The 27,600-nt window shown below is 55.2% G+C and overlaps 1 protein-coding gene across 2 annotated transcripts in view; it reads left to right on the top strand.

Moving 5' to 3' along the window:
* Positions 1 to 27,600, top strand: part of AKAP7 (A-kinase anchoring protein 7) — a 107,338-nt gene that overhangs the window by 13,516 nt on the left and 66,222 nt on the right. For both annotated transcript variants that reach the window (XM_068167892.1, XM_068167891.1), the window contains exons 4-6: positions 358 to 494; positions 4,614 to 4,774; positions 22,202 to 22,314. In XM_068167892.1, coding sequence (XP_068023993.1) covers positions 358 to 494; positions 4,614 to 4,774; positions 22,202 to 22,314 — 411 coding nt within the window. The remainder of the gene's footprint in view (positions 1 to 357; positions 495 to 4,613; positions 4,775 to 22,201; positions 22,315 to 27,600) is intronic.

Consider the following 27,600-nt stretch of genomic DNA (forward strand, 5'->3'; position numbering starts at 1 on the left):
CAATGAGGTCACCTCAGAGCCTTCTGCAGACTGAACAGCCCTAACTCCTTCAGTCTGTCCTCACAGCAGAGCAGCTCCAGCCCTGTTCCAGCCCTGTTCCAGCTGTTCAGACCCAGACTGAAGCAGACTCCCCCTGAAACTAAACTCCTAAGGGTGCCTTCCCCCTGCCCCACCAAGGGAATTCCTTTGGGGTTCTCCTTGTTTTCCTTTGTTGCACCAACACATTCAGGCAGGGTGTTTGAGTGGCTGTCCTTCCCTAAAGGCACAGCCTCAGACTCTCACACTTCCTGCCTTGCCTGGTGGGCTGCAGTAGCTGGGAGTGCTGACTGTTGCTGCTGTGTCTCTGTGTCTCCCCAGATCACTGGCAGGATCCAGGCTGTCCAAGATGCAATCACCCAGAAGGATCAAAGGCTTTCCAAGGCCATGGTTCGAGCTGGCTCCTTCCACGTCACCATGCTGCTGATGCACCTAGCCACTGAAGAAGAGATTAACTTGTAGGTACTGGGCCTTACATTGGCTAGGGACAAATATTTTCTAGGCAGGTTCTGCTCCCCCTCTGCTCTGCCCTGCTGAGACCACAGCTGCAATCCCCTGTCCAGTGCTGGGCTCCCCAGATCAAGAGGGACGGAGACTTGCTGGAGAGAGTCCAAGGCAGAGCCAGGAGCAGGCTTAGGGGACTTGAGCATCTCCCCTGTGAAGAGAGACTGAGAGCCCTGGGGCTGATTAGTGTGGAGAAGAGAAGGTTGAGAAGGGATGTGATCAATGCCTATCAATAGCTGAGGGGTGGGGGGCAAGAAGGGGCCAGGCTCTTTTCAGTGGTGGCAGGATAACAGGGTGCCCAGGGAGGTGGTGGCAGCCTCCTGCCTGGAGGTGTTTGCAGCCAGGCTGGATGTGGCTGTGAGCAACCTGCTGCAGTGTGAGGTGTCCCTGCCCATGGCAGGGGGTTGGGACTGGCTGAGCCTTGAGCTCCCTTCCAAGCCTGGTGATTAGTGGACTTGAGCATCTCCCCTAGGGAGGGAGACTGAGAGCCCTGGGGCTGTTGAGTCTGGAGAAGAGAAGGCTGAGAGGGATCTGATCAATGTCTATCAATAGCTGAGGGGTGGGGGACAAGTGGAGGGGGCCAAGCTCTTTTGGGTGGTGCACAGCAAGAAGCCAAGTTTGTTGCAGTAATTCTTATCAAACAATGTTCTGGTGAAGAATCACAGAGGTGTTTGGGTTGGAAAAGCTCTCTGAGATCACCGAGTCCAACCACCAGCCCAACACCACCATGGCCACTAAAGCATGGCCCACAGTGCCATGGCCACACATTTATTGAGTGTTGGAGGCTAGGAACAATCTCTCCCCAGCAAGAGCTCTCAGGCACTGTCCCAGGCTGCCCAGGGAGGTGCTGCAGTCCCCACCCCTGGAGGGGTTTCAGAGCTGCATGGATGTGGTGCTGAGGGCTGTGGGGCAGTGGCAGTGGCTCAGCAGCAGGGCTGGGGCTGTGGGCTCTGGGGCAGAGGTTGGTTTGCTGGCCTCAAAGCTCTCTGCCAGCCTCACAGTTGTGTGGTTGCATTGCAATGCATGATGCTGGCTGGGAGTGCCCTGCTGAGCACAGTGCAATGTGTGCAGTGCCTTTTGTATGTAACTCAGGCTGCTTTGGAGGCCCTGCCCTGGCTCCCAGCCAGCTGGGACAGAGCTGAACTGAGCTAACTGGGAGTGTTTTTAACCTGTCACTGCCATCTAGCGCCCAGAGTCACCACCGCCTCGGGCACCCCTTCCCAGTCAGCTCTGCTGAACGAGAACCTGAGCCCCTGCAAGCTCTTTTAGCAGGCACTAGGAATGCTTCTGGCACTTTGCTTGGCAGTGAAGCCTTTCAAGGGCAGGGCAAAGCCTGGAGCCCTGCACACCCTGCATGAGGCTAATTAACATTAACTGACAGGTGGGTTGGGTGTGCATGGTTCCTAGCTGCACTGCTTGGGAAAGTCCATCCCAGAGGCACAGAGCTGCTGCAGGCAGTAGAACATGTCCTGTGAGGCCAGGCTGAGGCAGCTGGGGCTTGGAGCTGGGAGCAGAGGAGCCTGAGGGTTGCCCTCATGGCTGGGGATAAAGATGTGCAGGGCTGGAGCCAGGCTCTGCTCAGGGATGGCCAAGGACAGCACAAGGGGCACTGGGGGCAAGCTGGAGCAGAGGAGGTGCCAGGGGAACAGGAGGGAAAACTTTGTGACTGTGAGGGTGCTGGAGCCTGGAGCAGGCTGCCCAGAGAGGTTGTGGAGTCTCCTGCTCTGGAGAGATTCCAGCTCCACCTGGATGTGTTCTGTGTGCCCTGCCCTGGGTGCCCTGCTCTGGCAGGGGGTTGGGCTGGGAGATCTCTGGAGGTCCCTTCCAACCTGGCAGTGTCACAGTATCACCAAGGTTGGAAGAGACCTCGAGGATCATCAAGTCCAAGCTGTCACCCAACACCTCATGACTAAACCATGGCTCCAAGTGCCACATCCAATCCCCTCTTGAACACCTCCAGGGATGGGGACTCCACCACCTCCCTGGGCAGCACATTCCAATGGCTAACTACTCTCTCTGGGAAGAACTTTCTCCTCACCTCCAGCCTAAACCTCCCCTGGCACAGCTTGAGACTGTGTCCTCATGTTCTGCTGCTGGCTGCCTGGGAGAAGAGACCAACCCCCAGCTGGCTACAACCTCCCTGCAGGGAGTTGCAGAGAGCAATGAGGTCACCCCTGAGCCTCCTCTTCTCCAGGCTGAGCAACCCCAGCTCCCTCAGCCTCTCCTCACAGGGCTGTGCTCCAGACCCCTCCCCAGCCTCCTTGCCCTTCTCTGGACACCTTCAAGTCTCTCAATGTCCTTCTTGAGCTGAGGAGCCCAGAACTGGACACAGGACTCAAGGTGTGGCCTGAGCAGTGCTGAGCACAGGGCACAAGGACTTCCCTGCTCCTGCTGGCCACACTCTTCCTGATGCAGGCCAGGATGCCCTTGGCCTTCTTGGCCCCCTGGGCACACTGCAGGCTCATGCCCAGGTGCTGTCACCCAGCACCCCCAGCTCCTTTTCTGGGGTAGTTTCCAGCCCTCTGCCCCAGCCTGGAGCATCCATGGAGTTGCTGTGACCAAAGGGCAGGACCCAGCACCTAGCCTTGTTGAACCTCATCCCATTGGCCTCAGCCCATCCATCCATCCATCCATCCATCCATCCATCCATCCATCCATCCATCCATCCTCTCCAGATCCCTCAGCAGAGCCTTTCTACCCTCCAGCAGATCAACACTGCCAGCCAGTTTGGTGCCACCTGCACTCCCTGGGGGTGCCTCAGTGCCCTCATCCCTATCATTGATAAAGACATCAGGGATATGGATGGTAAAGGGAGGTGGGCCCAGCACTGAGCCCTGGGGTGGCCACTGGGGACCACTCTGGAGACAGTTTGAATGAAGCAGAATCTCAGAGTGTTCTGTTCATCTGTCAGGAGATGGAAGCATTGCATGAACAAGGGGAAAGGAACTGCTTCCAGGTGAGCATCCCATCTCAGTGGGGTGCACAGAGGAAGCTGACATATTTTCATCCTAGTAGCTAGGCCTTTCAGAACAGACCCACACTCTGCTGAGGAGCTGTAGCTGCTGCTAGCTCTGCCTTGCTGTTCCTGGGGGTTTCTGGCAGGGTGTGTGAGCCTGCAGAAAATGCTCCTAGCAAATACTGACAGGAGCTAGCACACAGCTACCTGAGCAGAGCACCAGCTGAGGCTAAGCAGCCTCTGGGAGACTGGGGGCTGTGATGATTAGCAGCCATTTACATGGCTCCCAGTGGCTGTTAATGGGTGAGACTTGTCCCAGCTCAGGAGGGACAGGGATCTGCTGGAGAGAGCTCAAGGGAAGCTACAAGGATGCTGAAGGGACTGCAGCACTGCCTGGGAAGGAGAGACTGAGAGCCCTGGGACTGTTTAGTCTGGAGAGAAGGCTGAGAGGGATCTGATCAATGTCTATCAATAGCTGAGGGCTGGGGGTCACAGCAATCCCAGGCAGTGCTACAGGCTGGGGTCAGAGTGGCTGAGAGCTGCCAGGCAGAGAGGGACCTGGGGGTGCTGGTGGAGAGCAGCTGAACATGAGCCAGCAGTGTGCCCAGGGGGCCAAGAAGGGCAAGGGCATCCTGGCCTGCATCAGGAAGAGTGTGGCCAGCAGGAGCAGGGAAGTCCTTGTGCCCTGTGCTCAGCACTGCTTAGGCCACACCTTGAGTCCTGTGTCCAGTTCTGGGCTCCTCAGTTCAAGAAGGACATTGAGAGAAGCAGGGAAGGAGAGGGACAGCCTCTGCTCAGTTGCACCCTGGGGTAGGACAAGGAGCAATGGATGGAAGCTGCAGCACAGGAGGCTCCACCTCAACACAAGGAGGAACTTCTGCACTGTGAGGGTCCCAGAGCCCTGGAGCAGGCTGCCCAGAGAGGTTGTGGAGTCTCCTTCTCTGGAGCCTTCCCAGCCCTGTCTGGATGTGTTCCTGTGTGACCTGTGCTGGATTCTCTGCTCCTGCTCAGGCAGGGGTTGGACTGGAAGCTCTCCAGAGGTCCCTTCCCACCCCTCACACCCTGTGAGCTGTGCAATTCCCACAGATGTTTTCTTCCTGTGTGTTTCTCTCCACAGAGCAGTTGGTGCTCTTTCAGACAGCAAGGACTTTGTAGAAGATCTCCTGCAGGGAAAGCCTCTGGACTTGTCCTTTGAGGGGATTGATCACTTCAGCAATGCAGTTGGATTTGTGAAGCTGGCAGACAATGATCACACAGCTGTGCTGAAGGAAATAGCAGGTACAGCTTGGCCACCTACCTGTAGTGCTTGAGAGACTTCTTGGCAGCTTGGATGGTGATGGAGCACAAAGGGAAGCTGGTGCTAATTTAGTCAGGGTGAATTTACCTTCAACAGCTCCCAAAGGCTGTGGATTCATTACAGACAGTGCTGGTCTCTGGTGTCTCTTTATGTAGCTCATGTCAAGAGCACAGTGCAGGTTTGCAGATGGGTACAAAAGCTCTCTCTTCCTTGGTCTGCTGTTCCTCACCTGACATCTGTACCCCTTTCAACTGCTGTGTTCATCACAGAGTGGCTTATAACAGAAGGGACCTTAAAGACCATCTCCTCCAACCCCCCTGCCTCTCACCAGGAGCTGGTTGCCCAGAGCTTCATCCAGCCTGGCCTTGAACACCCCCAGGGAGGAGGCAGCCACAGCCTCCCTGTGCAACCTGTGCCAGAGTCTCACTGCTGCAGAACTTCCTCCTCAGCTCCAGTCCAACCCTGCCCTCCCTTGAGTCCAAACCATTCCCCCTTGGCCTGTCTCCAGACAGCCTCAGCAAAAGTCTCTCTGCAGCCTTCCTGTAGGTCCCTTTCAAGTACTGGAAAGCAGTGTAAGGTCCCCCCAGAGTCCTGCAGGCTGAACACCCCCAGCTCCCTCAGCCTGTGCTCATAGCAGAGCATTGGTGACTTCAAGAACTCTCCTTGTTGCTGGCTTGCAAAGTGACATAGTTCTGTCCTCAGCGTGCCTGCTGCCTAGACACTGAGGGGCAGGGCTGTCCTTCCCTCTGCCAGGGGCTGGGGAGGCTTTCAGTGTTGTGTTCCCTGCAGGCCACTCACATCACTCTTCAGCCTGGGTGAATGAGCTGTAACTTACCACTCCCTCAGGTGTAAATGCACACACACCTCTGCAGGGCTTGTTGTAGGGTTAGGATTTGCCCTCCCCCCAACCTCCAACCAGGGAGTCACCCCCAGGATGGAGAGTCACCCCCTGGATGGAGAGTTATCATAGTATCAGTCAGGGCTGGAAGGGACCACAAGGATCATCCAGTTCCAACCCCTCTGCCATGGGCAGGGACACCCCACACTAGATCAGCCTGGCCACAGCCTCATCCAGCCTGGCCTTAAACACCTCCAGGGACAGGGCCCCAACCACATCCCTGCACAACCCATTCCAGGGCTTCACCACTCTCATGGGGAAGAACTTCCTCCTCCCCTCCAGCCTCAATCTCCCCACCTCCAGCTTCATTCCATTCCCCCTAGTCCTATCACTGCCTGAGATCCTGAGCAGTCCCTCCCCAGCCTTCCTGGAGCCCCCTGCAGATCCTGGAAGGCCACAATGAGGTCACCTCAGAGCCTTCTCTTCTCCAGACTGAACAGCCCCAACTCCTTCAGTCTGTCCTCATAGTTACCCCCAGGATGGACAGTTACCCCAGGATGGAGAGTTACCCTCAGGATGGATGACCAGAGTAGCTCAGAATGTATTTGGAAGCAAAATGAAGTTCTCTTTGCACAATGGACTACATACAAAATGCTGCAAGGTGACAAAACAGGAGCAGGATCTCTTTACACACCTTTGCAGCTCAACAACCAGGTGCACCCTCCTGGGCAGCCCAGGGAGAGCTTGCTGCACCTCTTCCCCCCTCCAGAGGAGGCTGTACACAGCCAATCCTGCTCCCTCTGCCCCCTCTCCCTTCTCCCTGGTGCCTCACACATTAGACAAGACCCAGATTATCCTGGCCTTGGAGAGCAAGAGAGAAGTGGGAGGAGATCTGCTGGAGAGCAGCCCCAAGGAGAGGGACCTGGGAGTGCTGGGGGGCAGCAAGCTCTGCATGGGACAGCAATGTGCCCTGGGGCCAAGAAGGCCAAGGGGGTCCTGGGGTGCATCAGAGTGTGTGCAGCAGAGCCAGGGAGGTTCTTCTCCCCCTCTGCTCTGCCCTGCTGAGACCTCACCTGCAATATTGCATCCAGCTCTGGGCTCCCCAGCTCAGGAGGGACAGGGATCTGCTGCTATGAGGATGATCAGGGGATTGAGCACTGCCTAAGGGGGAAAGGCTGAGGGACCTGGGGCTGTTTAATCTGGAGAGGAGAAGGCTGAGAGGGGATTTAATCAATGTTTATCAATATCTGAGGGCTGGGGATCAGGAGGGAGGGGACAGGGACAGGCTCTGCTCACTTGCTCCCTGGGATAGGGCAAGAGGCAATGGATGTAAGCTGCAGCACAGGAGGCTCCACCTCAACACAAGGAGGAACTTCTTCCCTGTGAGGGGTCCCAGAGCCCTGGAGCAGGCTGCCCAGAGAGGTTGTGGAGTCTCCTGCTCTGGAGCCTTCCCAGCCCTGTCTGGATGTGTTCCTGTGTGACCTGTGCTGGATTCTTTGCTCCTGCGCTGGCAGGGGTTGGTCTGGATGATCTCTTTGGGTCCCTTCCCACCCCTCACACCCTGTGAGCTGTGAGCCTGTGAGACACTGCAAGCAGAAGTGCCAGGGAAGAGCAAGAGCTCTGGGGTACAACAGGTAAGATTTCCAAGTCACCAGTGGAATGAAGTTAACTTATCTGTTGCTGTCACTCTGGGTCCAGTCCCTAACATGGTTTATCTTTTACTCACAGGCTTTGTGTCTAAGCTAGGCACTGGCTCAAACTGTCACAGGGCTGCCTGGATTTATAGAGAGATTGGATATCAGGAAGAAGTTCTTCACTGTGAGGCTGCTGGAACACTGGCACAGGCTGCCCAGGGAGGTGGGTGAGGCTCCATGCCTGGAGATAATTCCAGGTGAGGCTGGACAGGGCTCTGGGCAGCCTGATCCAGTGGAGGATGTCCCTGCTGAGTGCAGGGGGTTGGACTGGCTGAGCTTTGGAGCTCCCTTCTGGCCTGGACCACTCTGTCATCTATGGATTTCTCCTCACACTTCCAAGCAAGTCAAAGCTAAAGCTGGCTTTCCCTGCAGGCCTGGGGGATCAGGGCATCCAGAAGAAGGCCATGAGCCCATGCCAGACTTATGGAGTTGGATTCCATGCTGCTTTAGCCTGATCTAGTGTGAGGTGTCCCTGGCCATGGCTTGGAACTGGCTGACCCTTGAGGTCCCTTCCAACCCTGACAACTCTGTGATGCTATGCTTTTAGTTTTGAGCAGTTAGGAACCACTCTGGGGCTTGCTCCTTGGTAATTACCTTCATGGAGCAATTAGGAAGGTACTGAGAGATGTGGCAGGGCCATGCTGCTGTGCCTGGGCACCACTACCTGCAAGAGCAAAGCTCTCAGTTCTGTCTTAACAGTGGAGCTGAGGCCTCTGCAGTCAGCTGCAATGCATCCAAAGCTCAGGTCAGCAGGAATGTGTCTCTAAAGGAAAAGGAGGACAAACCTCAGCTGGGAAAGAGCAGTCAGGAGCCAGAGCAAAGCAAGGCAGAGGGGGGTTTGATCCAGGAGTCTGTATGCAACCCATGGTGTTGGCAGGCCTTAAACAGCCATTCTCTGCCTGGAATTCTTTGGTGTCCTTTCACACCATTCCAGCAATCCCAGCTGTTCCTTGGAAAGTCTTTTCAGTAGTGGGGAAGAGGCTTTTGTGCTCTGAGGCATGTGAGGTCACACCAGAGCTCTCATGGGACATGCTGCAGAGCAGCCCAGGCTGCTGCTGTCACACAGCCCAGGCATGGGAAAAGCTTCAGTGAGCACAGAGCTTTCTCCAGCAAGTCATCACAAGGCCTTGTCTACAAGAGTAGGATGAGGGGAAATGGCTTGAGCTGGAAGGGGGAGACTGAGACTGGAGATGATCCTGGGCTGCAGCAGGAGAAGTGTGGCCAGCAGGGCAAGGGAGGTGATTCTCCCCCTCTGCTCAGCTCTGGGGAGACCCCACCTGGAGTCCTGCCTCCAGTTCTGGAGCCCCTATTGCAAGAGGGATCTGGAGGGGCTGGAAGGTGTCCAGAGCAGGGCCAGGAGGATGAGCAGAGGGCTGGAGCTGCTCTGCTGTGAGGACAGACTGAGGGAGTTGGGGTTGTTCAGTCTGGAGAAGAGAAAGCTCTGAGGTGACCTCATTGTGGCCTTCCAGGATCTGCAGGGGGCTCCAGGAAGGCTGGGGAGGGACTGCTCAGGATCTCAGGCAGTGATAGGACTAGGGGGAATGGAATGAAGCTGGAGGTGGGGAGATTGAGGCTGGAGGGGAGGAGGAAGTTCTTCCCCATGAGAGTGGTGAAGCCCTGGAATGGGTTGTGCAGGGAGGTGGTTGGGGCCCTGTCCCTGGAGGTGTTTAAGGCCAGGCTGGATGAGGCTGTGGCCAGGCTGATCTAGTGTGGGGTGTCCCTGCCCATGGCAGGGGGGTTGGAACTGGATGATCCTTGTGGCCCCTTCCAACCCTGACTGATTCTATGGTACTATGAAGAAAGTCTTGAGAGTGAGGGTGGTGAGGCTCTGGTTGTGGTCTGGCCACGAGGGGGAGCTTGAATCTCACCAACCCAGCAGTGCCTCCTTCATGCAGGAGGTGACTGAAGTTGCTTTGGGGCCCTTGTTTTTAAGGAGAATAGAATAGAATAGAATAGAATAGAATAGAATAGAATAGAATAGAATAGAATAGAATAGAATAGAATAGAATAGAATAGAATAGAATAGGTTGGAAGAGACCTTCAAGATCAAGTCCAACCTATCATCCAACACCACCCAAACAACTAACCCATGGCACCAAGCACCCCATCAAGTCTCCTCCTGAACACCTCCAGGGATGGGGACTCCACCACCTCCCTGGGCAGCACATTCCAATGGGCAATCACTCTCTGTGTAGAACTTCTTCCTAACCTCCAGCCTGAACCTTCCCTGGCACAGCTTGAGACTGTGTCCTCTTGTTCTGGTGCTGGGTGCCTGGGAGAAGAGACCAACCCCCACCTGGCTACAACCTCCCTGCAGGGAGTTGCAGAGAGCAAGAAGGTCTCCCCTGAGCCTCCTCTTCTCCAGGCTAAGCAACCCCAGCTCCCTCAGCCTCTCCTCACAGGGCTGTGTTCCAAGCCCCTCACCAACTTTGTTGCCCCTCTTGCTCCAGCTTGGTGGGCTGAGCATTTCAGTCCACTGAGGGCTGCACTGGGCACACTCCCAGCACACCTAAGGAGTTCCTTCCTGTAATGCCAATGTCTAGGGATGACAACTGAGGCTCAGCTCACTAAATGGATTTTCCTGGCAGTCCTTACTAGGAGAGGAATGGAAGCAAGCCATGGAATCATAGAGTCCTAGCGTGGTCCAGGCCAGAAGGGAGCTCCAAAGCTCATCCAGTCCAACCCCCTGCACGCAGCAGGGACATCCTCCACTAGATCAGGTTGCCCAGAGCCCTGTGCAGCCTCACCCTGAATACCTCCAGGCATGGAGCCTCAACCACCTCCCTGGGCAACCTGTGCCAGTGTTCCTGCAGCCTCACAGTGAAGAACTTCCTCCTGATATCCAATCTCTCTATAAATCCAGACAGCCCTGTGGCAGTTTGAGCCAGTGCCTAGCTTAGACACAAAGCCTGTGAGTAAAAGATAAACCATGTTAGGGACTGGGCCCAGAGTGACAGCAACAGATAAGTTAACTTCATTCCACTGGTGTCTTGGAGGTCCCTCAGGGGTCAGCACTGGGAGCAGTGCTGTTCAATATCTTCATCAACAGCCTGGCTGAGGGCACAGAGGGCACTGCCAGCGGGTTTGCTGCTGGCACCAAACTGGGAGCAGTGGCTGACAGCCCTCAGGCTGTGCTGTCAGGCTGAGAGCTGGCTGGGGACAAGCAGAGTGAAATCCAGCAAGGCCAAATGTAGAGCCTGGCATCTGGGAAAGAGCAGCCTCAAGGACCAGGATAGGTCAGGGGCTGGCTTTGGGAGAGCAGGTGATGTCCAGACAAGGGGCAGTGGGGGCAAGCTGGGGCAGAGCAGGCTGCATGTGAACATAAGGCAAAGCTTGGATGACCTTTGGAGGTCTCTTCCAACCCAAAGCATTCTATGAGTCTGTGATCCTGGGCAGCCAAAGGAGAAATGCTGAGTGTGAAGCCAGGTGGCTCACAGGAGCAGAGCCTGGCCCCTGTTGTGCTGGGGATGTGTGCAGCCCCAGGGTGAGCTCAGCTGGGCCTCACTGAGCAGCCTGCCCTTTGCCAGCTCATTTTAACCTGCTGAGTGCACTGTTGGTGGAGGCCCCATCCCTGGGGGTGTTCAGGATTCATGTGGACATGGCTCTTGGGGATGTGGTTAAATGGCCATGGTGGGGTTGGGCTGATGGTTGGACTGGAGGACCTCAGAGGGCTTCTCCAACCCAAACAGCTCTAGAGAGGAGCAGGGGCAGGCATGGGGCTGGAGAGAAACAGGCTGTGCTGGCAGGGCTGCTGCTGCAGAGGTTATCAAACCACACTTCTGGCTTCCATTTGAGGGTAAGGATCACAGCCCTGGCTTCAGAGAGAGGGGAAAGAGTCTGAATCAGTTCATTTAGTTCCCTTTAGTTGCAGGTGGCTGAAGCTAAGAGAACTGAGCTTTGCCTCTTACCAGTTACTGAGCAACTTCCCATGGTGGCAAAGCTGAGCACTCAAACCTGTTGCATTTGCCATAGCAGTGCTGAGATGGAACAAAGTGACCAAAAGCTGCCAGTCCAGCCCCACAGCCATGGCCCTGAGCAGGGACTGCTGTGACATGTTGTAGCCAGGAGGGGGTTGGTCTCTTCTCCCAGGCAGCCAGCAGCAGAACAAGAGGACACAGTCTCAAGCTGTGCCAGGGGAGGTTTAGGCTGGAGGTGAGGAGAAAGTTCTTCCCAGCAAGAGCAATTGGCCACTGGGATGTGCTGCCCAGGGAGGTGGTGGAGTCCCCATCCCTGGAGGTGTTCAAGAGGGGATTGGATGTGGCACTTGGAGCCATGGTTTAGTCATGAGGTGTTGGGTGTTAGGTCATAGGTTGGACTTGATGATCTCTGAGGTCTTTTCCAACCTTATTGATTCTATGATTCTGTTAGGTTGTCTCCTAGTCTAGGTCTGGACCCTACTAATGTGTAGCAGAACTTTACTGGAGTGCAGAAGTGTGGCTCCCCCACAGCAAGAAGAGAAGTGCTCTTCCAAGGTGGAAGTGGCAATGCTCTGCTGCCTCCAGAACATAATTGTGTGACAGGCTGCAGAGCTGGGCCCAGGACAACCTCAGGAGGCTCAACAAGACCAAGGGCAAGGTCCTGCAGCTGGGGCAGGGCAATCTCAGGCACTGCTACAGGCTGGGCAGGGACTGGCTGGAGAGCAGCCCTGCAGAAAAGGCCTTGGGGGTGCTGGGGGAGGAGAAGCTCAGCAGGAGCCAGCAGGGAGCACTTGCAGCCCAGAGAGCCAAGCAGAGCCTGGGCTGCAGCAAGAGAAGTGTGGCCAGCAGGGCCAGGGAGGGGATTCTGCCCCTCTGCTCCACTCTGCTGAGACCACAGCTGCAGCTCTGGGGCCAGTGCTGGAGCCTCTGTGCCAGGAAGGCTCTGGAGGGGCTGGAAGGTGTCCAGAGCAGGGCCAGGAGGAGGAGCAGAGGGCTGGAGCTGCACTGCTGTGAGCACAGACTGAGGGAGTTGGGGTTGTGCAGGCTGGAGAGGAGAAGGCTCCCAGGAGACCTCATTGTGGCCTTGCAGGATCTGCAGGGAGGTTTTTTAATCCCTGGAGGTGTTTGCAGCCAGGCTGGAGGTGGCTGTGAGCAACCTGCTGTGGTGTGAGGTGGTGGAGTCCCCATCCCTGGAGGTGTTTAGGGAGAGCCTGGATGAGGCCCTTGGTGCCATGGTTTAGTTGATCAGATGGTGCTGGGTGATGGGTTGGACTTGATGATCTCAAAGGTCTTTTCCAACCTGGTTAATTCTATTCTATATTCTATATTCTATTCTATTCTATTCTATTCTATTCTATTCTATTCTATTCTATTCTATTCTATTCTATTCTATTCTATTCAATTCAATTCAATTCTATTCTATTCTATTCTATTCCATTCCATTCCATTCCATTCCATTCCATTCCATTCCATTCCATTCCATTCCCTACCACCAGAAGAAGAGGCCAGAGCAGCTGTGCAGGAGCAGTGGGCTGAGAGGGGCTTGGCTCTGGAGCACTGTGCTGCAGGGCCTCTGCTGCCCTTCACTCTGCTGCTCTGCACACAGGGGCTGAGCACTGAGATAGCTGTGTGCAGAGAGCAGAGAGAGGATGGGCAGGCTGCTGAGAAAGGCTGGCTGAGGGGGGAGGGACATACAGGGGCAGGGAGGGGACATGCAGGGGCAGGGAGGGGACATGCAGGGATAGAGAGGGGACATGCAGGATAGAGAGGGGACAGGCAGGGGCAGGGATGGGGACATGCAGGGGCAGGGATGGGACATGCAGGGATAGAGAGGGGACATGCAGGGATAGGGAGGGGACATGCAGGGACAGGGAGGGGACATGCAGGGGCAAGGAGGGGACATGCAGGGGCAAGGAGGGGACATGCAGGGACAGGGAGGGGACGTGCAGGGACAGGGAGGGGACATGCAGGGGCAAGAACAGGAAGGGCTGCTGGGGTAGCAGCAGGAAGCAGGGAATCTGTCTGTAGGGCCCTGAGGAAGCAGAGCCTGTGGGAGCAGTTTTGGCATTGCCAGAGCAGGTAAGCTCAGGGGCTGTAGGCTATTTCCCCAGTCAGGGCTGCAGCAGCAGTGGGATCTGTGCCCCTTGCTGTTCCCTGGGCTTTCCCACTCTCTGTAGCTGTGTGTGTGACAGACCCCAGGGCTGGCCCTGCCCCTGGCCCCTGCTGTCTGCTGTGTGTTTGTGGGGAGCTGGTTCTGTTGCCATCCCCCTGGCCAGAAGGTGCTGTGCTGAGAGGCCTCCCAGCAGGGCTGTGTGCACTGAGGATGGAGGTGCTGCTCAGGCTGCTCCCTGCCTCTGCTCCTCTGCAGCACTCTGCAGCTGTCTCCACATTTGTTCCTTGCTGCTGCAAGTGCCAAAGCTGGCTCTCTGCACACAAGGGCAGCAGAGGCTTCCACAGCTCCATGGAGATTCTCCTTCACCAGGAGCTGCCAAGCCCTGAATAGGCTCTGAACAGGTTGGGAAAATGCCTCATTAGCAGCAGCAGCAAGAGCTGGCTTGGGTGCTTTAGAGGCAGGCAGTCCCACCCCCTGCTTTCTGTCATCAGGAGGAATGGTTAGGAAGTGTTGGGAGGATTAAAGCCAGTGAAAGAGCCAAGCTTCATCACGAAGCCCTTCAGGAGTTTCTATTTCAGTCTGGTACTTGGAGCCTTCCTCTTCTCATTGTGCCCCTGGGGCCTTCTCCTCTCCAGGCTGCACAGCCCCAGCTCTCCAGCCTGGCCCCACAGGGGAGCTTCTCCAGCCTCTGATCATCTTTGTGGCCTCCCTCTCCAGCAGCTCCAGGCCCTTTTGTGCTGGGGGCCCAGAGCTGGAGGCAGTGCTGCAGGTGGGGGCTGAGCAGAGCAGAGCAGAGGGGCAGAATCCCCTCCCTGTGCTGCTGCTCTCCCTGCTCTGGCTGCAGCTCAGCACTCAGCTGGCTCTGGGCTGCCAGGGCTCACTGCTGGCTCCTGGGGACTTTGTCACCAACTGACACCCCCAAAGCCTTCTCTCCAGACACTCTTGAGCCACTGCTCAGCCAGCCTGGATCTGTGCTTGGGTCCCACAAACTGGAGCAGGGTAGACTGAGCCTGGAGATGAGGAAGGAATTGTTGAGAGTGAGGGTGGTGAGAATCTGGCACAGGTTGCCCAGGGAGGCTGTGGCTGCCTCCTGCCTGCAGGTGTTCAAGGCCAGGCTGGATGAGGCCTTGAGCATCCTGTGCTGGTGGGAGGTGTCCCTGCCCTTGGCAGGGGGCTGGAACTGGATGAGCTTTAAGCTCCCTTCCAACCCTGAGCATTCTATGATTCTATGAAATCATCCAGTCCAACCTTCTGCCAGAGCAGGGTCACCCAGGGCAGGGCACACAGAACACATCCAGGTGAGTCATAGTATCAGTCAAGGTTGGAAGGGACCACAAGGATCATCCAGTCCCAACCCCCCTGCCATGGGCAGGGACACCCCACACTAGATCAGCCTGGCCAGAGCCTCATCCAGCCTGGCCTTAAACACCTCCAGGGACAGGGCCCCAACCACCTCCCTGCACAACCCATTCCAGGGCTTCACCACTCTCAAGGGGAAGAACTTCCTCCTCCCCTCCAGCCTCAATCTCCCCACCTCCAGCTTCATTCCATTCCCCCTAGTCCTATCACTGCCTGAGATCCTGAGCAGTCCCTCCCCAGCCTTCCTGGAGCCCCCCTTCAGATCCTGGAAGGCCACAATGAGGTCACCTCAGAGCCTTCTCTTCTCCAGACTGAACAGCCCCAACTCCTTCAGTCTGTCCTCACAGCAGAGCAGCTCCAGCCCTCTGCTCCTCCTCCTGGCCCTTCTCTGGACACCTTCCAGCACCTCCAGATCCCTCTTGCAATAGGGGCTCCAGAACTGGAGGCAGGACTCCAGGTGGGGTCTCCCCAGAGCTGAGCAGAGGGGGAGAATCACCTCCCTTGCCCTGCTGGCCACACTTCTCCTGATGCAGCCCAGGATCTGGTTGGCTTTCTGGGCTGCAAGTGCACACTGAGAGCTCCTGGTGAGCTTCTCCTCCCCCAGCACCCCCAAGGCTCTCTCCTCAGGGCTGCTTTCCAGCCAGTCCCTGCCCAGCCTGCATTTGGGCCTGGGATTGCCTCCCCCCAGCTGCAGGACCCTGCCCTTGCTCTTGTTGAACCTCCTGAGGTTGGCTTGTGCCCACCTCTCCAGCCTGTCCAGCTCCCTCTGGAGTCCTGAAAGTTTCCAGAGAAGAAGACTCTACAATCTCTCTGGGCAGCCTGCTCCAGGGCTCCAGATGTTTCTCCTCATGCTGAGGTGGAACACTGTGTTCCAGCCTGTGCTTGCTGCTCCTTGTCCTGGGGCCCCTGAGAAGAGCCTGGAGCCTTCATTTTGGCACCCACCCCTCAGATACTGACCTCAAGGCTCAGCCAGTCCCAAGCCCCTGCCATGGGCAGGGACACCTCACACCACAGCAGGTTGCTCACAGCCACATCCAGCCTGGCTGCAAACACCTCCAGGCAGGAGGCTGCCACCACCTCCCTGGGCAACCTGTGCCAGGCTCTCACCACCCTCCTGGGGAACAACTTCTTCCTCACAGCCAATCTCAATCTCCCCACTTCTACTTCTGCTCCATCCCCCCCAGTCCTATCCCTCCCTGACACCCTCAAAAGTCCCTCCCCAGCTTTCTTGGAGCCCCCTGCAGATCCTGCAAGGCCACAATGAGGTCTCCTGGGAGCCTTCTCCTCTCCAGCCTGCACAACCCCAACTCCCTCAGGCTGTCCTCACAGCAGAGCAGCTCCAGCCCTCTGCTGCTCCTCATGGCCCTGCTCTGGACACCTTCCAGAGGTCCCTTCCAACCCCTCCCATTCTGTGCCTCTCTGAAGATGACCTGTTGTGCTCTGGAATGTGGCTCCATGTGCAGTTGTCCTCTGAACCCTGCTGTAGTGATGCAGCAGTTGTATTCCCAGCATGGAGTGGTTGTAAGTCTCATCTGTCATGTTTCAGGTCTAACCATGGGCAAGCAGTTGGCTGATGGCTTCAGCCACATCCAGGGGAAGAGAGGCAGAGGAGCTTCAGCAGTTTGGACATCACAACCATAAGGCACAGGATGGTATCACAGAGCACTTCCAGCCACAGCAGAGATGGCTGAAAGCTGTCCAGAAATCTGTGCCAGGAAGTTCCTGAGCCTGTAAAAATAGCTTTAATGATGCTGGGCTGTGCTGTGAAGCTGCAGACAGAGGTCAGCCTCAGCCTGATAGGGGAAAGCACAGCCTGGGTTTGATTTGTCAGCCTAGCTCCTGATGCCTGGGGGAGCACTGGCAGATCCTCACTCAGGGAGCCCCTGGGCACTGTCTGTCTAGGAGCCTCAGCACTGCCCTCTAATTCCTTTCAGTTCAGGCAACCCCATCAGAAGCTTTCATCTTCATCTGTGTGATCAGGCTTCAAATCCACTTCCATGCTGGCTCACAAGCCTGGAGCTCTCTCACAAGCCCAGAGCATCCCTGCTGCCTTCCTCCTTGCTTCAAAACCCCTTCCAGTGCCATTGCTTCAGAGAGCTGCAGGCTGTGAAGAGCTCTGCATTTCCTCTGACCTTCCTCTGCTCTCAGCTGGCATCTCATGGATTCATAGGATGGGTTGGGTTGGAAGGCACCTTAGAGACCATCCAGTTTCAACCCCCTGCAGGGACACCTCCCACCAGCACAGGATGCTCAAGGCCTCATCCAGCCTGGCCTTCAACACCTCCAGGCAGGAGGCAGCCACAGCCTCCCTGGGCAACCTGTGCCAGAGTCTCACCACCCTCACTCTCAAGCATTTCTTCCTCATCTCCAGTTTCAGTCTCCCCTCTCCCAGCTCAAAGCCATTATCCTTCATCCTGGCACTCCCAGCCCTTGTCCAAAGTCCCTCTCCAGCTCTCCTGTAGCTCTTTCAGGTACTGGAAGGCTTTTCTAAGGACTCCCTGGAGCCTTCTCTTCTCCAGGCTAAGCAACCCCAGCTCCCTCAGCCTCTCCTCACAGGGCTGTGCTCCAGACCCCTCCCCAGCCTCCTTGCCCTTCTCTGGACACCTTCAAGTCTCTCAATGTCCTTCTTGACCTGAGGAGCCCAGAACTGGACACAGGACTCAAGGTGTGGCCTGAGCAGTGCTGAGCACAGGGCACAAGGACTTCCCTGCTCCTGCTGGCCACACTCTTCCTGATGCAGGCCAGGATGCCCTTGGCCTTCTTGGCCCCCTGGGCACACTGCAGGCTCATGTTCAGCCTACCATCAACCACTACCCCCAGGTCCCTCTCTGCCTGGCTGCTCTCAGCCACTCTGACCCCAGCCTGTAGCACTGCCTGGGGTTGTTGTGGCCAAAGTGCAGCCCCTGGCACTTGGATGTGTTCAATGGCCTCTGCCCATCTGCCCAGCCTGGCAAGGTCCCTCTGCAGAGCTCTCCTACCCTCTAACAGCTCAACTCCTGCCCCCAGCTTGCTGTCAGCTGCAAAACCAGCTGTCTCTGAACTCAGGCAGCCTTTCCTCTGTCCCAGCTTTGCAGTAGCTGTTGTTCTTGACTAGCATGGCCAGCTGTGACAGAAAGATTCCTATAGAAGGACAACCAGAAGCAGATACTGAGCAAGCTGTTGGCACAGGATGAAGGCCTGCAGGCCCTGTGGCTGCTGTCCAGCAGTTTCCTTAGGGACTGATCACAACACTGCATTCTCACAGAGTCACACAATGGCAGGGGCTGGGAGAGACCTCTGAAGATCCTCCAGGGGCACCCAGAGTAAGTCCCCCAGGAGCACATCCAGGCAGGTTTCAGTGCTCCACAGGTGCAGGCTGCACAACCTCCCTGGCAGCCTGCTCCAGGGCTCTGCCCCCCTGGGAGGGAAGAGTTGCTTCCTTATGTTGCATGGAACCTCCTCTGTGCCACTTTGTGTCCACTGCCCCTTGCCCTGGCCTGGGCACCACTGAGGAGAGCCTGGCTCCATCCTCCTGGCACTCATCCTTTAGCTACTGACCAGCATTGATCAGATCCCCTCTCAGTATTGCTCAGATCCCCTCTCAGCATTGATCAGATCCCCTCTCAGTATTGCTCAGGTCCCCTCTCAGCATTGATCAGATCCCCTCTCAGCATTGCTCAGATCCCCTCTCAGCATTGATCAAATCCCCTCTCAGTATTGATCAGATCCCCTCTCAGTATTGATCAGATTCCCTCTAGCATTGCTCAGATCCCCTCTCAGCATTGATCAGATCCCCTCTCAGCACTGATCAGATCCCCTCTCAGCATTGATCAGATCCCCTCTCAGCACTGATCAGATCCCCTCTCAGCATTGATCAGATCCCCTCTCAGCTGCTCTTCTCCAGGCTAGGCAGCCCCAGGGCTCAGCCTCTCCTCCCAAGGCAGATGTTGCAGTGCCCTCAGCACCTTAGTGGCTCTCTGCTGGACTCTCTCCAGGAGTTCCTCATCCTTCTTGAGCAGGGGAGCCCAGAACTGGATGCAGTGCTCCAGATGAGGCCCTAGCAGGGCAGAGCAGAGTGGGAGCAGAATGCTCCTGCCCCTCTAGCACACATATACAGTGCCCTGTGATCAGCCTACCCTGTGGAGAATGCTGGGTTTCAAGTCTTGTGCTCTGATGCATACTGGCAAACCACTGGCCTGGCACTAAGCTCTTGCTGGAGCTGGGGGGATGCTCTTAGAGCAGCACAGATCTCAGCTGCAGCGTGGGAGATTAAGACACTGGAACGGGGAGGCTGTGGCTGCCTCCTCCCTGGAGGTGTTGAAGGCCAGGCTGGATGAGGCCTTGAGCAAGCTGTGCTGGTGGGAGGTGTCCCTGCCCATGGCAGGGGGTTGGGGCTGGATGATCTCTAAGTGAGTGAAGATGATCTCTTCTGTGTTTGTCACTGTGTAATTTTTCAGGAGGGTTACTCTGGTTGTCCTTCCACAGCCCTGCAACTTAGGAGCAGGGATCAGTGCTGGGCCCCATCCTCTTTAACATCTTCACTGATGATCTGGATGAGGGGATTGAGTCAGTCATCAGCAAGTTTGCAGCTGACAGCAAGTTAGGAGCAGATGTTGGTCAGTTAGAGGGCAGAAGGGCTCTGCAGAGGGACCTCGACCACCTGGACAGATGGGCAGAGTCCAAGACGATGGCATTCAACAAATCCAAGTGCCAGGTGCTGCACATTGGCCACAACAACCCCAGGTAGTGCTACAGGCTGGGGTCAGAGTGGCTGAGAGCAGCCAGGCAGAGAGGGACCTGGGGGTGCTGATGACAGCAGCTGAACAGGAGCCAGCAGTGTGCCCAGGTGGCCAAGAAGGCCAAGGGCATCCTGGCCTGCATTAGGAAGAGTGTGGCCAGCAGGAGCAGGGAAGTCCTTGTGCCCTGTGCTCAGCACTGCTCAGGCCACCCCTTGAGTCCTGTGTCCAGTTCTGGGCTCCTCAGGTCAAGAAGGACATTGAGAGACTTGAAGGTGTCCAGAGAAGGGCAAGGAGGCTGGGGAGGGGTCTGGAGCACAGCCCTGTGAGGAGAGGCTGAGGGAGCTGGGGTTGCTTAGCCTGGAGAAGAGGAGGCTCAGGGGAGACCTTCTTGCTCTCTGCAACTCCCTGCAGGGAGGTTGTAGCCAGGTGGGGGTTGGTCTCTTCTCCCAGGCACCCAGCACCAGAACAAGAGGACACAGTCTCAAGCTGTGCCAGGGGAGGTTTAGGCTAGAGGTGAGGAGAAAGTTCTTCCCAGCAAGAGAGATTGGCCACTGGAATGTGCTGCCCAGGGAGGTGGTGGAGTCCCCATCCCTGGAGGTGTTCAAGAGGGGATTGGATGTGGCTCTTGGTGCCATGGTTTAGTCATGAGGTCTGTGGTGACAGGTTGGACTCGATGATCTTTGAGGTCTCTTCCAACCTTGGTGATCCTGTGAGACTGTGAGGTCAGGCTAACTGGGGTTTGCAAAATGCATCAGCACCTTGCAAGTGAGGAGTGAAGGGGAGGGGCTGCTGCAGGGAGGGCTTTGGGGTGTTTGATTTCCTTGGCTTCTTTCAAAGTCTCCACTTCTGCACAGGCTGTGGAGCCTAAGGTTCTAAATCAGGCAGCAGAGAAAGAGAAGCAAATGTTGATCTCTGGCTCACAAGTGGAACCTTTGAGCATCTTTGAGAGCTTTCCTTGTGCAAAGCAATGCCATAGCTTGTAAAGATCTCTTCTGAGCTGGGGTTTCACAGGGGCTTTGCTTAAACAGCTGCTGCAGACAGCCCAAAATGGGGAGAGCAGGGCCTCTGGGATGTGATACTGCAGCAGCAGGAGCTGGCAGAGCTAAGCCAGCCAGCTCCAGTCACCTACATCCCTCTTCCTTCAGCCTTCCCCTTGGCTTTCCCAGCCAGCTGTGTTCACTTTCCAGTGAAAGGCATTCTCTTCCAGGTGGGACAATAATGCACTGGATCTTTCTGTGCAGTTGAACTGGCAAGTGGAGTTGCTCTGCTCTGAGCTGCAGACAGATACAAATGTACATCAGAAGTAGGAAATTAGCTGGGAAGGCATCAGTGAAAAAGCCCAAACCAACAGCACCAAGATCAGTGCTGTGCTCTGGAGTTCAGCCAAGCAGGTCCAGGAGCAGAGCTGAGAGCTCTGGGTTTCAGCTTTGCTTTGGTTTGGGTGGGAGATCACAGAACCCACCATGGCAGAGTGGGCTTGGAGACAGGCAATTCTCTTACCACAATCAGGGTGTTCCTGGAGCGTTCTGAAGTAACTCCTGAAGGCTTCTGCTGTCAAGGTCCTCTTGTGATGGCAAAGCAGATGGCAGGGACAGCATTCTGATTGCCATTGGCTTAGGGAAGCCAGATTTGTCTCCCATTTCAGCTGCAAAGCTAAGACTCTTCCCATGAAGAAATAGGTCTTGCTGAAGTTCAGTGGAAATACCTCTGCCCTGTGGTGCTCAGCATCTTGTTTCCTCCCTGTGACTCATCCTACAGTTGAAAGCACTTCTTTAAGCACCCTGTCCTGTAATAGCCTTGTACCTCATCCCAGCCTCTTTAATATCTTCATTGATGATCTGGAGCAGGGCATTGAGTCCATCAGCAGTAAATGTGCAGATGACAGCAAGCTGGGGGCAGGAGTTGATCTGTTAGAGGGCAGGAGAGCTCTGCAGAGGGACCTTGCCAGGCTGGACAGATGGGCAGAGTCCAACAGGATGGCATTCAACAAGTCCCAGTGCCAGGGGCTGCACTTTGGCCACAGCAACCCCAGGCAGAGCTACAGGCTGGGGTCAGAGTGGCTGAGAGCAGCCAGGCAGAGAGGGACCTGGGGGTGCTGATTGACAGCAGCTGAACATGAGCCAGCAGTGTGCCCAGGCAGCCAAGAAGGCCAAGGGCATCCTGCCCTGCATCAGGAAGAGTGTGGCCAGCAGGAGCAGGGAAGTCCTTGTGCCCTGTGCTCAGCACTGCTTAGGCCACCCCTTGAGTCCTGTGTCCAGTTCTGGGCTCCTCAGGTCAAGAAGGACATTGAGAGACTTGAAGGTGTGCAGAGAAGGGCAAGGAGGCTGGGGAGGGGTCTGGAGCACAGCCCTGTGAGGAGAGGCTGAGGGAGCTGGGGTTGCTTAGCCTGGAGAAGAGGAGGCTCAGGGGAGACCTTCTTGCTCTCTGCAACTCCCTGCAGGGAGGTTGTAGCCAGGTGGGGGTTGGTCTCTTCTCCCAGGCACCCAGCACCAGAACAAGAGGACACAGTCTCAAGCTGTGCCAGGGGAGGTTTAGGCTAGAGGTGAGGAGAAAGTTCTTCCCAGCAAGAGAGATTGGCCACTGGAATGTGCTGCCCAGGGAGGTGGTGGAGTCCCCATCCCTGGAGGTGTTCCAGAGGGGATTGGATGTGGCACTTGGTGCCATGGTTTAGTCATGAGGTCTGTGGTGACAGCTTGGACCTGATGATCTTTGAGGTCTCTTCCAACCTTGGTGATTCTGTGATCCCTCTTCATCCTTCTTCCCCCTCAGAGACCCTGAAGAAGGTATTTCAAGAGAAGGGCATTGTGGCTGGGGAAGGAAGAGCTTTTTACCCACACCTGACCTTCATGAAGCTGTCCAAGTCACCACAGCTCCGGAAGGAGGTGAGCTCCTATGGCACACAGCTCAGCAGCAGGCTGAAAGGAGCTGCTAGTGCTCTAGCATCCTGCTCTCTGCTCTGTTAGCAGCTGAAGAGGTAAGGCTTTGAGATACTGATTATTGAAGAAAGGCAAAGAGTACATCTCCCATCTACAGCTCCTGAGCTGTGCTTTGAGACACCCCCTTGGTGCTCTCAGTACAGTAGTCACAGAAACACAGAGCCACAGGGAGTCAGGGCTTGCAAGGGACCTCCAGAGAGCATCCAGTCCAAGGCCCTGCAGAGCAGGGCACCCAGGGCAGGGCACACAGAACACATCCAGGTGGGGCTGGAAAGGCTCCAGAGCAGGAGACTCCACAACCTCTCTGGGCAGCCTGTTCCAGGCTCCAGCACCCTCACAGTCACAAAGGTTTCCCTCCTGTTCCCCTGGCACCTCCTCTGCTCCAGCTTGCCCCCAGTGCCCCTTGTGCTGTCCTTGGCCATCCCTGAGCAGAGCCTGGCTCCAGCCCTGCACATCTTTATCCCCAGCCATGAGGGCAGCCCTCAGGCTCCTCTGCTCCCAGCTCCCAGCCCCAGCTGCCTCAGCCTGGCCTCACAGGAGATGTTCCACTGCCTGCAGCAGCTCTGTGCCTCTGGGTTGGACTCTCTCAAGCAGTTCCCTGAGGTCCTTCTTGAGTTGAGGGGCCCAGAACTGGACACAATATTTCAGATGTGGCCTCACTAGGGCAAAGTAGAGGAGCAGGAGAGCCTCTCTCAACCCACTGACCGCAGCCCTTCTGATCCACCCCAGGAGGCCCTTGGCCTTCCTGGCCAGAGGAGCACACTGCTGGCTCAGGGGCATCCTTCAGTCCAGCACGACCCCAGGTCCCTCTCCTCTGCATGGCTCTCCAACAGCTCAGTCCCCAACCTGTCCTGGTCCATGGGGTTGTTCTTTCCCAGGTGCCAGACTCTGCCCTGGCCTTTGTTATGTTCCATTAATACCAAGCTCTAGTTTCTTTTGTGACAGTAGATGGGACCAAAGGATGAGAGGAGTTGTGCACAAGCACAGAGCTGTTATGTTCTTGTGTAGATTGCATTTGTTTGAGTCATTTTGTTCTGTTACTGTGCAGGAGAGAAGCAGCAAAGCAGCTGTGGAGTGGAGGTGTGAATTCTGCAGGATAAGCAGGCAGGCTGTCAGCTCCCTCTGCTGAGCTTACTTTGGGCTCTTTCAGAGAGGCCATGGAACATCTTCTGTAGGCTTCCTGCAAGCAGTGACTTCTTGCCTGATTATTAGGGGATTTTTTTGACAAAATGCATGGAGCTGCTGGAGAGAGGTCAGAGGGGGCCACAGAGATGCTCTGGAGGCTGGAGAGCCTCCCCTGTGGGGACAGGCTGAGAGAGCTGGGGCTGTTGAGCCTGGAGGAGAGAAGGCTCAAGGGAGCAACCTTCCAGTAGCTGAAGGGCTCCAGGAGAGCTGGGGAGGGACAAGGGCTGGGAGTGCCAGGGTGAGGAACAATGGCTTTGAGCTGGGAGAGGAGAGATTGAGACTGGAGATGAGGAAGAAATTCTTGACAGTGGTGAGACCCTGGCACAGGTTGCCCAGGGAGGCTGTGGCCTGGAGGTGTTTGCAGCCAGGCTGGATGAGGCCTTGAGCAGCCTGGGCTGGTGGGAGGTGTCCCTGCCCTGCCAGTACCTGAAGGGGCTACAAGAAGGCTGCAGAGGGACTGTTGCCAGAGGCCTGCAGGGACAGCACCAGGGCCAATGGTTTGAAATGAGAGCAGAGCAGGTTGAGATTGGATGTGAGGAACAAGTTCTGCACCAGGAGGGTGAACACTGGAACAGGTTGCCCAGGGAGGTGGTTGAGGCTCCATCCCTGGGGATGTTCAAGGTGAGGCTGGGCAGGGCTCTGAGCAGCCTGATCTCGTTGGGGATGTCCCTGCTGAGTGCAGAGGGGATTGGACTGGATGAGCTTTGGAGCTCCCTTCCAACCCAGCCCATTCTATGCTTCCATGATTCCAGCTGTGACATCTGTAAGCTCCTATTACCTCCTCTTTATAGCAAGAGCTGTTGTGTGAAACACTGATGTTAGCAATCCACAGCTGCTCAGTGCTGCACCTCCTTGGTTCAGACCTCTCAGGCAGCCAGGTGAGGCTTTGCCCTTTCGGGTTGTGTTTTTTGCTGCTTTGTTTGCTTTTGTCTGCCCAGCATGAACTCCCAGCTCTGATGTGTCCTTTCTGTGCTCTGGTATTTACTGCTGCTGACAGAACCAGGTCAGTGTCGTTCCCAATCATCTTCTTCAGCCCTGCAGAATGCTGGATGTGGTGCTCTAGGTATGCAGGGGAGAGCTCCTCTCTGTTACAGACCTGGGGATTTCTCTGGCAGGCACAGGCATTGCTCTTGACTGTCACTGGTGGTGTGGGCCCAGGCTCCCAGTGAGATGGTTTGATGCATTTACTGAAAACAATGAATGAAAGCATGAAACATGAAAGGAATAAGCACTCTGTGGCATGATGTCTCATTGCATTACCAGATCACACGGCAAGGAGGGGGGAGGGGGTGAAGCCTGACCTCACTGCCAGGGCAAATTATGGAGCAGATCATCTTGGGGGCAGTCACAGCAGACCTGCAGGGCTCAGGCCCAGCCAGCATGGATTCAGGCAGGGCAGGTCCTGCCTGACCAACCTGATCTCCTTCCATGCCCAGGTGACTGCCTGGTGGCTGTGGGGCAGGCTGTGGATGGAGTCTGCCTGGACTGCAGCAAGGCCTTTGCCACCATCCCCCACAGCAAACTCCTGGCCAAGCTGTCAGCCCCTGGCTTGGACAGCAGCTCTCTGAGCTGGGTTAGGAACTGGCTGGAGGCTGAGCCCAGAGAGTGGTGGTGAATGGTGCCACAGCCAGCTGGCAGCCAGGCACCAGTGGTGTGCCCCAGGGAGCAGTGCTGGGCCCCAGCCTGTTCAATATCTTTATTGATGATCTGGAGGAGGGGATTGAGTCAGTCAGCAGCAAATTTGCAGCTGACACCAAGCTGGGGGCAGGAGTTGATCTGCTGGAGGATAGGGAGGCTCTGCAGGGGGACCTTGCCAGGCTGGACAGATGGGCAGAGGCCAACAGGATGGCATTCAACAACTCCAAGTGCCAGGTGCTGCACTTTGGCCACAACAACCCCAGGCAGTGCTACAGGCTGGGGTCAGAGTGGCTGAGAGCAGCCAGGCAGAGAGGGACCTGGGGGTAGTGGTTGACAACTGCCTAAACATGAGCCAGCAGTGTGCCCAGGGGGACAAGGGGGCCAATGGCATCCTGGCCTGCATCAGGAAGAGTGTGGCCAGCAGGAGCAGGGAAGTCCTTGTGCCCTGTGCTCAGCACTGCTCAGGCTACCCCTTGAGTCCTGTGTCCAGTTCTGGGCTCCTCAGGTCAAGAAGGACATTGAGAGACTTGAAGGTGTCCAGAGAAGGGCAAGGAGGCTGGGGAGGGGTCTGGAGCACAGCCCTGTGAGGAGAGGCTGAGGGAGCTGGGGTTGCTTAGCCTGGAGAAGAGGAGGCTCAGGGGAGACCTTCTTGCTCTCTGCAACTCCCTGCAGGGAGGTTGTAGCCAGGTAGGGGTTGGTCTCTTCTGCCAGGCAGCCAGCAGCAGAACATGAGGACACAGTCTCTAGCTGTGCCAGGGGAAGTTTAGGCTGGAGGTGAGGAGAAAGTTCTTCCCAGCAAGAGAGATTGGCCACTGGAATGTGCTGCTAAGGGAGGTGGTGGAGTCCCCATCCCTGGAGGTGTTTAGGAAGAGCCTGGATGAGGCCCTTGGGCCATGGTTTTTTTTATTAGATGGTGCTGGGTGAGAAGTTGGAGTGGATGATCTCTGAGGTCTTTTCCAACCTGGTTAATTCTATTCTATTCTATGCTATGCTATGCTATGCTATGCTATCCTATCCTATCCTATCTAATCCTATCCTATCCTTTAGAGGGCTCTCTGTAGCATTAGTGAAGCAGAAGATACCTGTGGGGGAACTCCAGGAGCATTTGCAGCACTGCCAAGTGTTCCCCCAGGTCTGATTGACTATCAGCAGTCAGTTCTGGTGGTGACATATTCAAGGTGCCAGCTGTTTTGCAGGCACTCTCAGGATGCTTGCACAGTAAGCATGGAGTGTCTGGGATGAAGTGACTCTGAAATTCAACTGGGAAGTGAAGGTCTGCATCAGGCAGCAATGTGTGCTTGTGCTTGTTAGTGGAACTTAAGGCCAACTGATGCCACCATAGAATCAGTCAGGGTTGGAAGGGACCACAAGGATCATCCAGTTCCAACCCCCCTGCCATGGGCAGGGACACCCCACACTAGATCAGCCTGGCCACAGCCTCATGCAGCCTGGCCTTAAACACCACCAGGGCCCCAACCACCTCCCTGGACAACCCATTCCAGGGCTTCACCACTCTCATGGGGAAGAACTTCCTCCTCCCCTCCAGCCTGAATCTCCCCACCTCCAGCTTCATTCCATTCCAGCCTTGTTGCACAGAGAGACAACAGTAACTACTGCTTGGGGAATAATCATATTAACAGTGTTAGCAGCAGCAGCAACAACAGCAACAACAACAACATTGACAATGTTAGCAAGAACAACAGCAACACTCATAACAACAATGGCAATAATAGCAATTAATAGGAATAAGACTTAATATAATTCTCTATTATTTTACTTCTATATTTATCTATTATAATCTCTTATCTAATCTATAATCTAATAATTCTAGGCTAATAATTAATAATCTAATAATAATCTAATATTTTCTAATCTATTATCTATTATTGTCTATTTTATAATAATGGTACTAATGATAGTATGATGATAATGATGAGAACTGATAATGATGAGAATTGGGATGATTATAACAATAGCAACAACAACAATAATAGTTTATTCCTAAATAATAATAATAATAATAATAATAATAATAATAATAATTTATATATAATATTTATTAATAATTATATTATATGTATGAATAATATTAATAATATTATTAATATAGTAATAACTTCGATAACATAGTTAATATTAATAATATCTGTATTAATAATATTAGTAATATTATTGTAATAATAATAATAATAATAATAATAATTCCTTCTACATAAAGCAGGAAATTCCACCCTGAATCAAACCCAAAGCAGTGCCTCAAGTTGAAAGCTTTTTGCTGCCTTCATTAACCCTTTTGCTGCCTTCAGGTAGACCTACCAGATAAGATGATGATATTATTATCACTACTGTTATCATTCTTACTATTATTATCCTTAATATCATTATTCTTCCTTCTATAATCTGGCCTAT

This window comes from Melanerpes formicivorus, unplaced genomic scaffold (assembly GCF_026170545.1).
Source record: "Melanerpes formicivorus ecotype bairdi unplaced genomic scaffold, bMelFor1.0.p_v2 SCAF_125, whole genome shotgun sequence".
In the NCBI taxonomy this organism is placed as follows: Eukaryota; Metazoa; Chordata; class Aves; order Piciformes; family Picidae; genus Melanerpes; species Melanerpes formicivorus.